This window comes from Python bivittatus, unplaced genomic scaffold (genome assembly GCF_059951505.1).
Source record: "Python bivittatus isolate LINGU-HERP-01145 unplaced genomic scaffold, Pbiv_v1 ctg000780_np1212, whole genome shotgun sequence".
Lineage (NCBI taxonomy): Eukaryota > Metazoa > Chordata > Lepidosauria > Squamata > Pythonidae > Python > Python bivittatus.
This window is the reverse complement of record NW_028277108.1, coordinates 4,374,201-4,389,622: the sequence shown is the minus strand read 5'-3', so window position 1 is coordinate 4,389,622 and position 15,422 is coordinate 4,374,201. Positions and strand designations below refer to the sequence as shown.

Genomic DNA, 15,422 nt, shown 5'->3' with positions numbered 1-15,422 from the left:
GAAATAATAGAAATAGAAATAGATCAGAACTGAATACATTTTGCCCGTGTCTCACTGACACTTTTAGAATTTTCTAATCAACCTGTCTAAAACAACTTGGGGGAGGATACAAAATTGCTATGTTTAAAAATGAAAGAAACTTAAGATTTTTTTAAATACTTACTTTTGAGCACATTCTGTGGTTTCTATGAAAAATAAGGAAGAAAGTTGCTTGGAGTATGCAAACTAATTATTTTAGCAAGCAGATCCAGAGGACTTTTTTTTTTTTTTTGGGGTATGTTAAACAGTAACTATTAGAATGGATGTGTTGGTACAGCTTTCTAACAAGCAAAGTTGTTTCCTTATGCTAGATATAGCACTCATTAAGAAATTACACGGTTTGTTAAACAGGCACAGGATGCAGGCGGTCATTGTTATGATATGTCTGTTCCAAGGATTTGCCCATTCAAAACAGCTAATGAGAACAAAGAGAGCTGCCGTTTCAGAAGCCTTTATGAATATCGTAAGTTGCCTTTTGCTGTTTATGGAAAATTAATGTGATGCATTCGCACAATTCCTCAACTTTAAATGTGCTTCTCATACTTTTAAAACCCACTTCTAGAATCATTCTATTTCCTGGGACCTCCAAGTTAAATACCCACCATCCATTTTATCAAGTTATACATGATTGTTTCCTTCCCCTATTTTTAATGGATGTAATTAATTGATCTTATTTATTTATTTTTATTTGTATATCAAATTTCTCACTGCCCATCTCATTAAAAAGCAACTCTGGGCAGCTTACAGAGAAGATAAAATTAATTAAAAATACAATATAACAGTAGTCCTAAACAAATAATAAATATATTCCAAGAATTAATGGTAATGGGTGAGTATTTGGCTCAGGGAGCATCATCAGGGCGCCAGCCATCCCCAGGTTGTATGTTACAATATATCAAAGTATGCTGTATTCAGATTGGTTGATTCAATCTAGATTTCGCCCATCAAAGCAGCCAGGTCCTGTGGCTCAAGAAAAGCTACCTGAGCTGTTCTACTGTAATTAGTTATCCAAAAGGTTAGAGAGATGTGGCACTCATTTTCATTCTCTGTTGAAATCATGTTCAGAAGTCTTGGAAGTGTATTCAAGTGCACATATGTTCAAGATTCTTATGCCTTTTCCTCCCGCTTTATGAATATAAAGCAAGGCAACCATACACTAAGCAAATCGAAAGCCAACTGAACACTTCCCATAGACCTGATGAAAGCTGGATAAATTGTATCAAATTTTTATAAACATCAAATCACAGTATATATATTTCTTTATTCAAATGATCTTCTACTGTGCACAATGGAAAAAAGAGATACCAATCATTTTCACCTAAGCCCAATTACTCCAGATTCAAGATGAGTTTATGATTTGGGGCAAAATGATATGTCGCCATCAGTTGATCACACGTCTTCCCTCAGATCTTTCTAGTTAATATTTATTTTAAAAAGATGCATAATGTGGTGCTATTTCAATCATTATTTTTATATCTCCTAGAAAAAAATAACCACTGACCCAGAAATTGAGGGGTAAAATATAAGGCACCATCATAACAGCCTTAAAAAGAGAGAGAAGAAGAGCTGTGATAGGGAGGCATTTATGGTAATAACTTACTATCAGCTTCCTAAAACTATATTTCTCTAGTAATTATTCAGTTCTCAGCTGTAGATACATCATACATCATTTCAGAAGCTGAGATTAGATAGTGCCACAATAGGAATTCTGTGAAAATCTGCTGATTCGTTGGTTTGTTTTTACTCTGTTGCAGAATGAACTTATTAGCCACAAAGGCTACCTGAGCGAGGAGTATAAAGTGATGACAGTGGATGGCTATATTCTTAGCTTGAACAGAATTCCATCTGGCAGAAAAAATCAGCTGGATTCCGGTAAGATAAATTTATATGATATACAATAGGGTGAGGTAAAAACATAGTAAAATAAAAATGAGGCACATCTCCAAGACTATCTTCATGAATGGATGGATGGAAAAAGGTCCAGACAAATCAAATGCTAGCTAAAATGGATAATTCTTAACAATGAGTCCCATCTAGGTGACAAGATCAAGAAGCAAGAATGGCATGGAATTCAGGGATGTACCTTTAATGCTGCACTGTAGTAAATACAGTGTTGTGAAAACTGTAAGAGTAAATTCCCAGTTTCAGTTATAGTGAGTTAATGAAGGCACATTCTCTTTGACATGGTTTCTTCCCAAATCTCTCACTTCTGAGCTGAGCTGGCTCTTCTTAGATAAACCTTCTAACACCTCGGCCCCTGTTTTCCTGCAATTGCTCACATTCAACTTTGGCAGATCTTGAGGCAGAGTGCCAGCTTCCAGGTAGAGCCTGCTAAATTTGGCACTTGCTTTGCTATCAATACAAGCCACAATTTTAACTTTCCAAAAACTTAATATTGACCTCATATTACTGCATCATTTTGTGAGGAATTTACATGGTTACCTCTGTTTCCTACATCATTGCCAAGTAAACAGAGTGTAGTAGGAAGGAAGCACTGGAAGATCCATTACTAAGGACCCTCTTGAGTTTGGCACTTGTCATTTTCATCTTCTCCATTCCTTCTTGTCTTGTCACTTCCTTCATAGCTGAGGAAAGTTGCACAAGATACCAAATAACCGCAAGATGCATTAACTTTTCCAGATGTGGAGAAATAAATTATGGAGTTCATTCAGAGTTTGGTTGATATGCTTGTCCATCAACTGAGATGTGACATCAAGCTGAAAAATTGTGACTACACTGATATGGTACTTGCAGGACAGAAAATCATCCTATAGTTTGCTTCTGGATTAGCCTGTTCTGAAAACCTACATAATGTGTAATGGCTTTATAGTAGTAAAACATACCACTATTATATTAAACCATTAATTAAAACCCTCTGAAAAGAATCTAGAAATCGGGCATATTTAAATATTTCAATTAAGAAACCAGCAGCAGATTACAATTAAATAATTGTAATAAAATTAGAATTAAATTCTAATAAAATTAAACCTTAACACAATTACAATTTTGACTCTGCCTGAACACTGCTAGAGGAATCACTTTTCCAGTAGGATAGCAAGCTGGTTAGCGCAGTACTTGCAAGGGAAAATAAGAGAAATCTGAACTTTCAAACTGCAGTGAAAATATAAAACTGAAGAACATACTGTAATCCAGCCAATGTTACGTGCCAAATAGTACAATCCTATGATCATCTACTTAAAAAACAGCATTTTTAAATCTTCACACAGAATAACTCCAACTTAATGAGTTTAGGATTTCATGTATTTCATTACCGGAGTTAACGGTGTACTTAAACATCTCCCACTGAATTTGGAAGCCTAATAATTATTATCTGAATTTCAACTGTAAATGAAATTCTGATGATAATAATGATAAGCCTATATCAAAAATTAGCACAAAAAAAACTTAGTTCTTTATAGGGAAGAAATCTGACACATTACAAAGATTTAGAATGACACTGGATATTTTTGCTATTTAAGAAATATGACATTTGGGAGCTGAAACTCACATCTTATTGTAACTTTAAAGTTGAAATACATCCATTTGCGGAAACATTTTGAAATCCAAGCTAATGCATCCTACAAGGGTATATCATAATTTTTCCTTCTTTCCATCCTTTTGACACATTTATTCTTAGTAAAACAAAATGAACTTAATATCTAAGGAAAACATTATATTTTACTCCAGGTCTGAAACCTGTAGTGTTTCTCCAGCATGGTTTACTAGGAGATGGAAGCAACTGGGTGACCAACTTGGCCCACAACAGTTTGGGCTTCATCCTCGCAGATGCTGGATATGATGTTTGGATTGGAAACAGCAGGGGAAATACATGGTCCAGAAGTCACCAAAATCTGTCTGTAAGCAAAGATGAATTTTGGGCCTTCAGGTATATTTAATTATTGCAGTTTTTATATTTTACAACAGGGATATGGATTCTCTACTAAGAGAACTAAGAGAGAAAAGAGATTCTGTACCATGCCAAAAAATTTAAGATCCAAAATAATTCAACAAGACCTGGTGTTTGGTTCTAAGAATGAATGCATCCTTTCTAATCCATATTGTATATTCAGTACTCCAATGTTTGCATCTGTCTACAAATTGTTTCTGCAGAATTGTGGGATGTATATGTAATATACAATAGGCATTTTTGGTACACCCTCTAGAGGATAATCATGTACCATTCCCAAATTATTTTGGTTTCTTTTAGAATCCAGATCAGATTTTTAAATTCATTCCTGAATTCAGTTCTTGTGTCTTGTATCTTTCTCTAGCTTTGATGAGATGGCAAAGCATGATCTTCCAGCTGTCCTCAATTTTATTCTACAGAAAACTGGCCAACAACAGTTATATTATGTTGGCTACTCACAAGGTGCTACAATAGGTATGTTAATGAATAAAAACACATAGGTAGTGCTTTAATCTGTGTAATACTAATAGCAGTCCAACTATGGAAGTGTTTCATATTATGAGGAAAGACAGAAGAGGAAGAAGAAGAAGAATGTTATTAGAGTAGCATTAAATTGGATTTGAGCCTTGCCTGAAAGTTTTGATAGCTTTCATTTGATAATCATTCAGGTCAGAAATAAGATTGCCACCTCCACCAGCAGTACTCCTTTGGAGCTTCCATGAAAAGAACTGAATCAGGGTGGTCATACTTTCTTTTCATTGTATTAACTTCATTCTGTGCCTGTATTGCACTACTGCACCCCCTCCCCTTGTCAATGTTTCCCTGGGCTAGATTTTCAAAATAGCAGAGGCCTATGGGGAACAATACAGCTTGGTACTACTGGTGCTAACAACTTCCTAGTGAAAACAGAGGCAATGAAGCCAAACATGGAGGGCCAAAGGGTTCAAAAGTTATCTCTAGCCCTCCAGAGATTCTGTTTCCTACCCCATTGCTCCGTGTTTATTCAATTCCACCACTTTTATGTCACTGAATAGAAAACATAACTGCCAGTAACTTTTACACCAGGAAAAATAGATTTCTATGTTAGTTCCCCCCACTCCCAAAAAAGCTTTAAGGTGTGATGGACTGTCAAAAATATGCTTTAGGCATAGAGGACAATTTTAAAGGCCATTAATTTGAAAGCATTACCATAATGAAAGTGTTTTGGCTTTTTTTAGTATAAATTATTCCAGTATCAAGGGAGAATTCAAATGATTCCTTTCGCAATATTGAATGAATGTGGAAATGGTTTACCCTTGTCCACTGTTCATTGCCATGAATGGTCATTACCTCCCCCACTAATTGTCCATTTGTACAGATATATGTGGAGGCAACTCCTCCATATGAAAAGGGGCCTGATCAGGCAAGATTTCCCCATAGATCTGTGGATGAGGACAACTGTCATGGTAAACATCAAGTGCATGTTTCTTAGGGGAGCACGGTGCTGATGTGAGGCACTACAGTACGGAGGAACACAGAGGGGTGTCTGAGAGGTAGTGATCTAAAAGGTCAAGATGGTGGTTACAATCACACAGTGGCACACACCATCTTTATTTACTTTAACACTCATCTGGGGATGCTTCTGACACCAGTTCAGCCACATGTCTCATTCTACGAGTTTATCTGGCATGTGGTGTAAATTGGGAATTCCACAAGAGAATTTGTACCCAGGATGTTTCAAAAGAAGTTTAAAAGTTAAAAGAAAGTTTGTATTGTTACAGAGCTTCATTGTTCAGAAAGCCACCGTTACTCTGTGTGTGGGTGTACATGTGTATATGTAAGAAAAATGTATACAGTGGTACCTCGGGATACGAACTTAATCCGTTCCGTGACTCTGGTTGCAACTCGAGTTGGTCTCAAGTCGAGGTAAAGTTTCCCATAGGCTTCAATGTAAATCTGGTTAATCCGTTCCGCCCTCCGAATTTGGTCGCAACCTGAGGCGAATTTCCCCATAGGGTTCAATGTAAATCCGGTTAATCCGTTCCGCCCTCCGCCCGAATTTGGTCGCAACCTGAGGCAATTTCCTCTTCAGAGCCTGACTCCCGCCAAGCCTGCTCTGCATTTTCTTTGGAGCCATGCTAACACGCACACCAAAAACCTTCACAAAACACCGCAAAACACACCATGAGCCTCACTGAACATCTCCTTGCTACCGCGACCTCGCCCACAGGAAGCCGCGACTGCGTGACAGCAGGGAAAATGGCCACGGATCCAGTTCGTAAGTAGAGGCAAGTTCTTAGCCCGAGGTAAAATTTTCCTGCTGAAGCTGGTCGTAACCCGAAATGTTCGTTAGTAGAGGCGTTCGTATCCCGAGGTACCACTGTAGTCACACAAAAGTACTTCTGTAAAAAAAAAAAAAGCCTGTTAAATAATTAAAATGTATGTGGCCAATATATTGAAATGTTGCTGTGTAAACTAAAGAGGGTGGGGGAGAAAGTTCCTGTTGAGTTTGATTCCTTTTTGCTCAATTTTTTTTTTTGTCTCTTCTTGAATTTTTCTCAGCATTTGTAGCATTTTCAACCATGCCAGAGTTGGCTCAGAAGATCAAAATGTTTTTTGCCTTAGGTCCTGTGACTAGAATTAAGTATGCCAAAAGTCCTATAGTAAAACTTCTTAATCTCCCAGACAGGTTCCTTCAGGTAAGTTCATCTTTTTATTCCAGTTCCTATTCATCCAAAGAGTCATAAAGGATATTTTCTTAATTTGAAAATTTCACTGAGTTTTAGTAGCCTTCTCTCTGTATGCAGAAGCATCACAGGGTATGGTTAGCAACGTCAAGATGGCAGTCACAACTGCATAATCAAAGGGATGCCTTTTTATATGTGACACACCAACACAAAAGAGCAGAGCTTCAATCTCACAGTCATGATTGCCATCTTGACTTTTCTGACTACCCTCTGTCAGAATAGATGCCCCTGAATAGATAACCACTGTCTATATGGCAGGTCTGGCTAGGAGGACCTTTGCCCAATTTTAACTGATGTGCCAACTGTACCCATACCTGCTCACAGTTACTCATGCCTTACTCACCTCCCAGTTGGATTACTGCAATGAGCTCCACATGGAGCTGCCCTTGAAGACCATCTGGAAGCTGCAATTGGTCTAAAATTCAGCAGCATGGGCAATTATGAGTGTACCATGGTATGCTTGTGTAACACTGCTACTTCGTGAGCTGCGCTGGTTACAGTAGGCTTCCAGGTACAATTCAAGGGGATGGTTATCACTGATAAAGCTCTACATGGCACAAAGGCAGGTTATTTACAGAACCTACTTCTCCATCCCACACACTTTTCCAGGCTAGACCTGCTCCAATGTCATTGGCTAGATCTAGGAAGTGTGCCTTTTCTACGGCAGAACTCACCCTTTGGAATGATCTCCCCCCTCTCCCCATAGAGATTCTATAGACCCTGAACCTGCTAGACTTTCAGGAGGTATTAAAAACCTGTTTTGTTTTGTCCCCCCCCCCCCCGGCATTTAGGGCAAGTTGTTAAATGTGCCCATCTTAGGAGATTGTACAATGTGTCTAATGGCTGGAACATTGTTTTATTTTTGTTGATTATTGTTTTTAATGTTCTGTTAGCTTCCCAGAGCAAATCCAGCACACTGGTGGCCATATAAATTGATTATATTAAACAAACAAGCAAATAATGAATAAGGGTGCCGTTATGGGATACTTTCTGGAGGAACATCCCTTTGAACATAATAAAATTCCTAAGCAGATTTGCATAATGTTTATATTTATTGTTTCAGGCATCACATTAAAGACTAGTTTATTATCTTTCATAAGCAGACTGTTTTATCTACTCATATTCTTATCAATCTAAACAAACAAAATCACATTCTCTTACTGTTTTGTTCATGTTTCACTCTGGACACTGTATGATGGAGTAATGATTGGGGTATCTGCACCCCCTTAATTACTGCCTGGACACATTCGTCCCTAGGCCAGGTTTGACCTAAAATACTATAGGAGGGGCATGTCTAAATCCACAACAGCATACAGGACTTGGTGAAATCTTCATAACTTATTTACTTATTTATTTGCTAATTTGCCAGCTTCTTGAAAAATAAATGGAAATCAGAATAAATTGAAATTGTACAAGCTGTAGTTGACTTCTTCACTAGTTGCTTTCAGAATGCATGTACTTATTTCCAACATTCTTATTAAATGAAAGAAGGAGGATATACAAAATATGGAGAAGAATGCCATCCATGGAATGATGGGATGTCATACCATCAAAATGGAAATGAGGCCTGTACCAAGAGTTGCTAATAATTTGTATACCACCCAGTTTATTAAATATGAATAATGTCCAGCCCCCCAACACACGATGGATTGAACCATTAGCAATATTGGACAGAAGACAACCTCTGAGCAAGTGGGAAAGATGGTACAGAATATATACCTATTTCATATCCTGTTTTTTTTTCCTATACCACCCCACATACAGAGGAACCTTCTTCTCCTAATGCCAAGTCTCATCTATTAAAGCTACTGTCAATTTACATTCTCTGCACTTCCTTCTGTCCATACAATTCCTTCCTGTAAGGTTGAGATTCTCCTGCCACTAAAAGAGCCCTGATAAATATTTTGTTAATCTTCTATAGCCACGTACCAGTAGCAGAAGTTGTAAAGAACATCCAGACGTGAGGAAAACTACATATTACTTCAACTGACAAAGTTCTTTGGTATTTTCTAGGCATGGTTTGGCAAAAGAGAATTCCTTCCCCAGAAGTGGCTAGTGAGAAAGACCCTTGCTACATTCTGCAGCCGCCACCTCTTTGCTAGTGTTTGTGGAAACATCTTTTTCCATCTCAGCGGGTATAATATGAGAAATATAAATATGGTGAGTGTTGATTGCTTACAGCCTTTGGTCATGCCATCACAAAATAGTTATTTTGGCATTTTAAAATTATACCTTTATTTAGATAGAAGCAGCTGAACTTCATTTTTGGTTTTTATGGGTAACCATTAACCACATCCACCAGAAATAATGTAGAGATAAACAGGATATAGAAAGAATAATTAGTTATGGAAGGATAATACATCTACATTTCAAACCATTTTAAAGGATATAATATGCATTGAGTGGAACTTAGTTATGTACTACTTTTTTCACTTCTAAAATATTCACATGTAGTTTGCAGCTGAACCTATGAAGAGCATATATTCAGAAATGTGTTTTGAGCAAAAAGCATTTGATATATGATTGAGGGAACATGGGCTGTGGAGTGAAGAAATCTGATATGGACTGGGGTTTTTTTCCCCTTCTTTTATAATTTTGTGTATTCTTTTTCTTTAGGGTTTTTTTTTTTTTTGTATTTAGCAGAAAGAAAGAAAGAAAGAAAGAAAGAAAGAAAGAAAGAAAGAAAGAAAGAAAGAAAGAAAGAAAGAAAGAAAGAAAGAAAGAGGGAGGGAGGGAGGGAGGGAGGGAGGGAGGGAGGGAGGGAGGGAGAAGAAATTGGTACCGATTGGAAACAGTAGTTGATTCCTGAAAACGAAGAACACCCTTTACTATTGATTTGCATAATGATCCAGGGCATTTAAGTACCAATTTATCACACTAGCAGCTAACAATACAGTCTAAAGAAACAGCCCATAACTAACTTTGTTTCTAAATTTCCAGCAACTTTCAGAAATCCTACTCTCTGTCGTTTCTTCCAAAACAGTAGCAAAAAGAGTGAAGGATAGAAAAGGAGCCGCGCAAATCAATATTTCGTGAAGTTTCCTTCTGATTCTGTGCTAAAGTAGTAGACAGAAATTTCTGTAGCATATATTCACACAGAACTAGGGAGGAGAGGAAGAGAGAGTTTCTGATCTTTAAACTTTGGAAGGGTCAGGGACTGATATAATTCCCTACAGAGGAGGCTTGCTCAGCTTCATCCCCATCATTATTTATTTACATATTTCATATATTGGCATTTTGAGAAGCAAGGGTGTGCATATGTGTGTCAGAGTTAAAAAAAGGGGAGGAGTTCAATTGCAAGGTCGTGGCCACCTTCTTGAATTTTTTCAACCATCTTGTGGGCAGTCCTGTGATGAAGTGAAAAAGGCTACAAGATGTTGTCATCTAGAATCCTTATGCAAAGAAAAGATCTTTGATTGCATTATCACCAGTGTGTGTGTGTCTATCATCTGCCTGCCTGCCTGCCTGCCTGCCTGCCTGCCTGCCTGCCTGCCTGCCTGCCTGCCTGCCTGCCTATCTATCTATCTATCTATCTATCTATCTATCTATCTATCTATCTATCTATCTATCTATCTATTCATCTTTCCATTAGACTGAAAGTCAATGTTCATTTCAAGGAGATTAAAATTTCCTTCATCCCTCCCTCCCTTCCTTTAGAGCCGAATAAACATATATGCAGCCCGATCACCAGCTGGAACATCAGTACAGAATATATTACATTGGAGACAGGTATATTTGCTTATTTTAATATTATTGCATGTTAAGAAGTAATAGTTTAGAATAGCGTTACTTATTTGTGCCATTATGGCATCATCTACGGCAGTGTTTTTCAAACTTGGCAACTTTAAGATCTGTGGACTTCAACTCCCAAAATTCCCTAGCCAGCAGGGAATTTACCAAGTTTGAAAAACACAGATCTGTAGTAACAAAGGTAAAATGACAGACATGATTTTGTATTTTGAATATTTTAAAGATTTATTTTATTGGTTTCCGAGCTCTGATTCTGGGGGGCAAATATGTTCAAAGTAAGAACAATAAAAATTATATCAAGAGGGAAATCCTTACTTTTCACTTTCTCAAACAGTCATGTGCCAAGGCATTATATACCTTACTTATCTTTGTATGAAAGAACACCAAAAGCCTATGTTTTCTCTCTAAGAGTTGCATATTTATAAATAGATAAGTAGAGGTGAGGGGGGGGGAAGCCTTCCAACAGGCAGTATAGTAGTATAGTATAGTAGCACTATTTCAGATTTGCAAAGAATCTTTGCATCCCAAACTATTTTAAGGCTGAGTGGCAAGCAGTCAAGGGACCGAATGGGGGAAAAGTCATGAACTGTCCTTCATATCAGGCTCACTGCGTCCTGGATTAGTGCCATCAGGCTGGAACATCCTCAGAAAGAAGTCAAAAAAATCAAGATTGAATCTGCAGCTACGTGATCTGAGTCCCACTCCTTACATGCATCGTACGCAGCACAAATAAAAAGAAAGCAAGGCTGTGATTGTGTGGTTTTGGTCACCCTCTTGACTTTTTGGACACCGTCACCTTCTTGCTTTCAGGTGATCTTTTTTTCACCAGCTGGATATCAGTGGAGAACTGGAGCTGGAGTGTTTGGGGCTGAGCACTCTTGAATATGACTTGAAGAGTTTTAGTCAAACAACAAGCTTCAACCAAAATAGCTAAACAATTCTGACTTGAAAGTTGAAGAAGTATGTTTGACCAAGACAGTTGCATTTTGGCAGAGGTCCAACTAAAAAGAGCAAATGAAGTTCTCTGTAGCTCTAGGTCAAATATCTGACTCAAATTTTTACACTACAATATTGTACGTGCCTACCCAAAAATAGTACAGTAAGATTTATTACTAGGTAAATGTGTGTAGAGTTGCAACTGTCTCATGAATATAAAGTTTGTGAGTGTTCAGATCTTCTACTGCCAGTTATAGTTCCATTGTAGTTTGAACTACATTCAGTGGAAACTACATTCAGTGGTATCTGTATGATTGTGATTAATCATTACTAATCCAGTAATAGAGTATTTAATTTCATTCCTGCCTTATTGCTAGAATTTTCGCTGTGGATTATTCAAGGGTTTTGACTGGGGTGATGAGATGAAGAATAAGAAAAAGCATAATCAGGTATGGCAATCTTCATTTATTTACAGGCAATTTTTGAAAAGAGGGAAGCAAAGAAAATGTATGTGGGGAGAAATAATTCTTTGGCAGCTGGTACCTTTGACTATCTCATCCAACCTGATTCAACGCATCCAAGGAGAAATAGTTTCTTCCCTGGAGAAACTATTAGTAGTACCCCATTTCCAGGAAGTAAGAGGAAAGTGTTATTTCTCCCTGATGGCCATGGTCTTCTGAAATAGCATCCTCGTGGAGGCAAGATGTTCTCCATCATTAAAAGCCTTCTGATTGCTAGTTGAAGTCAAGTTATTCCAGAGGAATTGGGGGTGAATCAATAAAAACATGTTTTTTAAATGGAATTTTATTTACCATGAACATTTTATTGTCTATTTGTTCATTGTTGTGAATCTAACTTCCCAGGACATATTCAGACAGTCCTATCTGTAAGGATAAGGTGGAGATGGAGTCCTGATGGTCCCAAAAGCATATATAAACATTGAAAATGCGTATGGGATTGAAAGATGAATCCCTGCAGAGATATGCCAAGCAGAATTTCTTTCAGCTGTTATGGAATTTCTTCCCATCACATCTGCCACCCAAATGTCCATCCAGCAGGGGACTCTGAGAGGCAATTCCATCTCCCCATTGACCCAATAACACCCAAGATATACAGTTATGAATATTGAGTGCTCAGAACCAGAACACTGTGAACAGCTCTACTTTGCTTCTTGCATTAGAACAAGAACTACACAAATCTATAGTACTATGCATCAGTAATTCTTGAACTCCATGGGAATGAATCCCATCAGATCCAATTTCTTTCTCTCCCCCCATTTTTCTCTGTCTGTCATCAACAGCTAGGCATGTTTTGTTTTTTTTTAAAAAAAGCCCAATCATTTTAAATCTCAAACATATTCACGCAATTCAACAACCTTAGTTGTCTTGCAGAACAGAGCAGTTTGTTCTCCTCTCCTCTGAATTCTTGGCTCTTGTTGATTCCTCGTGTACTTCGTCCTGGATGGCCACAGTTGAAACCCACATAGGTTGCTCATTCCTTTCTCCAGTCACAGTTTGCTCCCGCAGCTGTCCAACAGGGGGTATGTTCCTCCTACTAGGCGCACCCCTCACTCTCTTGCCCACAGTCTTCCCCCCAGCTAACTCATGGGTTGCATTCCTCCAAGGGCAGATTCACCTCTCTTGAACCCAACCTGCAAGCAGGCACTCCAGAAAACTGGAAAAAGCTTTGTGCATTCTCCCTTTACCTCTTACTCCCAAGCAAATGGGCAATTTTGTTACTTGCTGTCCTAACTGAAAGCTTGTCCATCCACTCTTTGTCATCTTTTGCCTTACTCTTTCTTGAAATCTTTACCTTTTTTCTCTTCATTCATAGAATCATAGGGTTGGAAGGGACTTTGGAGGTCTTCTAGTCCAACCCAAAGCTCAAGACAGGAGTTCTCATACCATCCTGGACTAATGGTTGTTCAATCTTTTCAATCTTTTCTGGAATACCTCCTCTCAAGTTATGTTCTTATCTGACTTTAAATCTTTCACTCTTTATTTTTTTTTTCCTAAGCCAACCACTTCCTTTTCCTTGTCTTAGCCATTTCTTCCAGACTTGTTTCCTCTCTGGGTCAAACTTGTCTGCCGAATGGAGTCCTTAGGACTGCTTTGTACCCCTTATTGTCTCCATACCTGTTACTTCTTGCCAAACCTATGCCTCCAGAGGGACCACTCTTCTGTCCTGAGAAGGACCCCAATTCTGTCCTTGCAAGCTCCACTTTGTCTGCTAAGAAGCTGCTTATCCCATCCTTATTTCATTACATATTTTACCCTTGTTTACCTTTACATCTTTCCCATATCTTGCTAATTACAAAACTTGGGCAACCAGATTCCTATTCCTTGTTTCTCATGGCCAACCCCTACAAAGTTACACCAGTTTCACTCATTTCCTCAACCTCACTGCAAGTTTCTGGGTTATACCAGTTTGGGAATAATTTGCACAGCAAAGGAACTTTAGGGGCTGAACCCAAAGGAAAATATCACTATGGATGTACATTTCATGTATGTATGATAAAATAAGCCATGATAAAATTATAATCAGGACATTTAGTTGTGACATGCCAACATGATTCCTCAGCATAAGAATATTCTACTGTCCATATTGCTTATTCTTGATTATTCTTGTTATTTTAAAATTCTCAGTTGACAGAATGGCACATATGCCTAATAAAGCAAACAAACACACATTCTATCTGACCATATCTGAAACTCTTGAATGTATGGGAACGGAGTTAGAATAGATCTTCATGAGAGAACAGCCCATTTTGAAGTCAGGACATTTTACACATACTCCCAATATTTAGTAAAGAATTAGTAAAAACTAAAAGTCCTATGAGGGAAGGGAGTAATTTAAAAGGGGAAGGAGGAATAATCATAATTCTAAAAGGGCTTAGGGTCTTGCTATCTGAGGAACCAATTCCCCCATTGTGAATCTGACAGTTGATTTGGATCAGCAGGAGAGGCTTTTCAAAAAATTTCCCTGCTGCTGGGCTATGGAATGTGTTCCCTAGAGAGGGGGGTTGCCCCCCGCCTTCCCAATATTTAAGAAAATGGCAAAAATGCACCTGTTCCATCAAGCATTTAATTACTATTTACTTTAATGATGTTCATTATAATCATTTTTAATGGTTTTGATTTTCATTGCGTTAATTATATTGTTATGCTTTATTTTTTAATGGTTGTAAGCCTTCCAAGAACTATAAAGAATTCGTTTAAAAATATGCTTCCATTTATGTATTTTGAATTTTTTAAAAAAACAGCCAGTGCCTTAACTAATTTCTTGTATTGTTGCGTATATTTTTTAGTTTACTCCTCCGATATATAAAGTGGGCGATATGACAGTTCCAACTGCGGTATGGACCGGTGGAAAAGATTTACTTTCAGACCCAAAAGATATTGCTATTTTACTGCCTCAAATTAAACATCTTGTTTCCCATAAATCCATTCCAGAATGGGCACATCTCGATTTCATCTGGGGTCTGGACGCACCCCGGCGCATGTATAATGAAATAATTGCTCTGATGAAGAAACGTACATAATCTCTGACCAAAATAAAATAAAATAAAATAGGTAACTTGAGCAGCAACGCAATGATTTTCACTGTAATTCTTCTTGTAATTCTCCACTTGTGTAATTCTCCCCTGTAATTCTCCACCAGGGGTGACAGCATGGAATAATTATAATGGAATGGGGTGAGGTGGCATTAATTGTTGGAGATTGAAGGCAAGCAGATAGAGATTAACTAATTCATAGAAAGGTATTTGGGGGCAGAACTAATGAATATGGGTATTTATAAGGTTTCTTTTTCTCCATAAGAAAAGGTAGTTGAAATGCTTCCTCTTTACAGAAGGGAGAATTTTCCAATTGTCTTTGATTCGGGATTGTCTGTTGCTCAAAATTAATCCTAACCATAAAAGCCATGTTTCTGGCAAGGCATGATAAGTGAACTATCTGGGTTAAGTGTTAAACTATGAAATTACACTGAACTCATAACCTTTTAGGCACGTAGTGAAGAGGACGCAAATCATCTAAAAATGCTATAAAAGGGAAGAAAGAGTAGTA

At 37.8% G+C, this 15,422-nt stretch overlaps 1 protein-coding gene across 1 annotated transcript; it reads left to right on the top strand.

Moving 5' to 3' along the window:
* Positions 1-394: 394 nt before the first annotated feature.
* Positions 395-14,935, top strand: LOC103060577 (lipase member M-like). Its single transcript, XM_007441226.3, has 9 exons — positions 395-502; positions 1,794-1,911; positions 3,727-3,925; positions 4,311-4,420; positions 6,488-6,624; positions 8,686-8,832; positions 10,330-10,401; positions 11,736-11,807; positions 14,666-14,935. Exons 1-9 carry the CDS (start codon positions 398-400, stop codon positions 14,897-14,899), a joined length of 1,194 nt encoding a protein of 397 aa, XP_007441288.2. The 5' UTR covers positions 395-397; the 3' UTR covers positions 14,900-14,935.
* The last annotated feature ends 487 nt before the right edge of the window (positions 14,936-15,422 follow it).

What these genes read in the sequence shown, in the direction of transcription:
- LOC103060577 (XM_007441226.3), top strand. Translation starts at nt 398, where the DNA reads ATGCAGGCGGTCATTGTTATGATATGTCTGTTCCAAGGATTTGCCCAT. An exon ending in CTCACAAGGTGCTACAATAG is followed by an intron (nt 4,421 to 6,487) that starts GTATGTTAATGA and finishes AATTTTTCTCAG; the next exon opens with CATTTGTAGCATTTTCAACC. An exon ending in ATAAGAAAAAGCATAATCAG is followed by an intron (nt 11,808 to 14,665) that starts GTATGGCAATCT and finishes TATATTTTTTAG; the next exon opens with TTTACTCCTCCGATATATAA.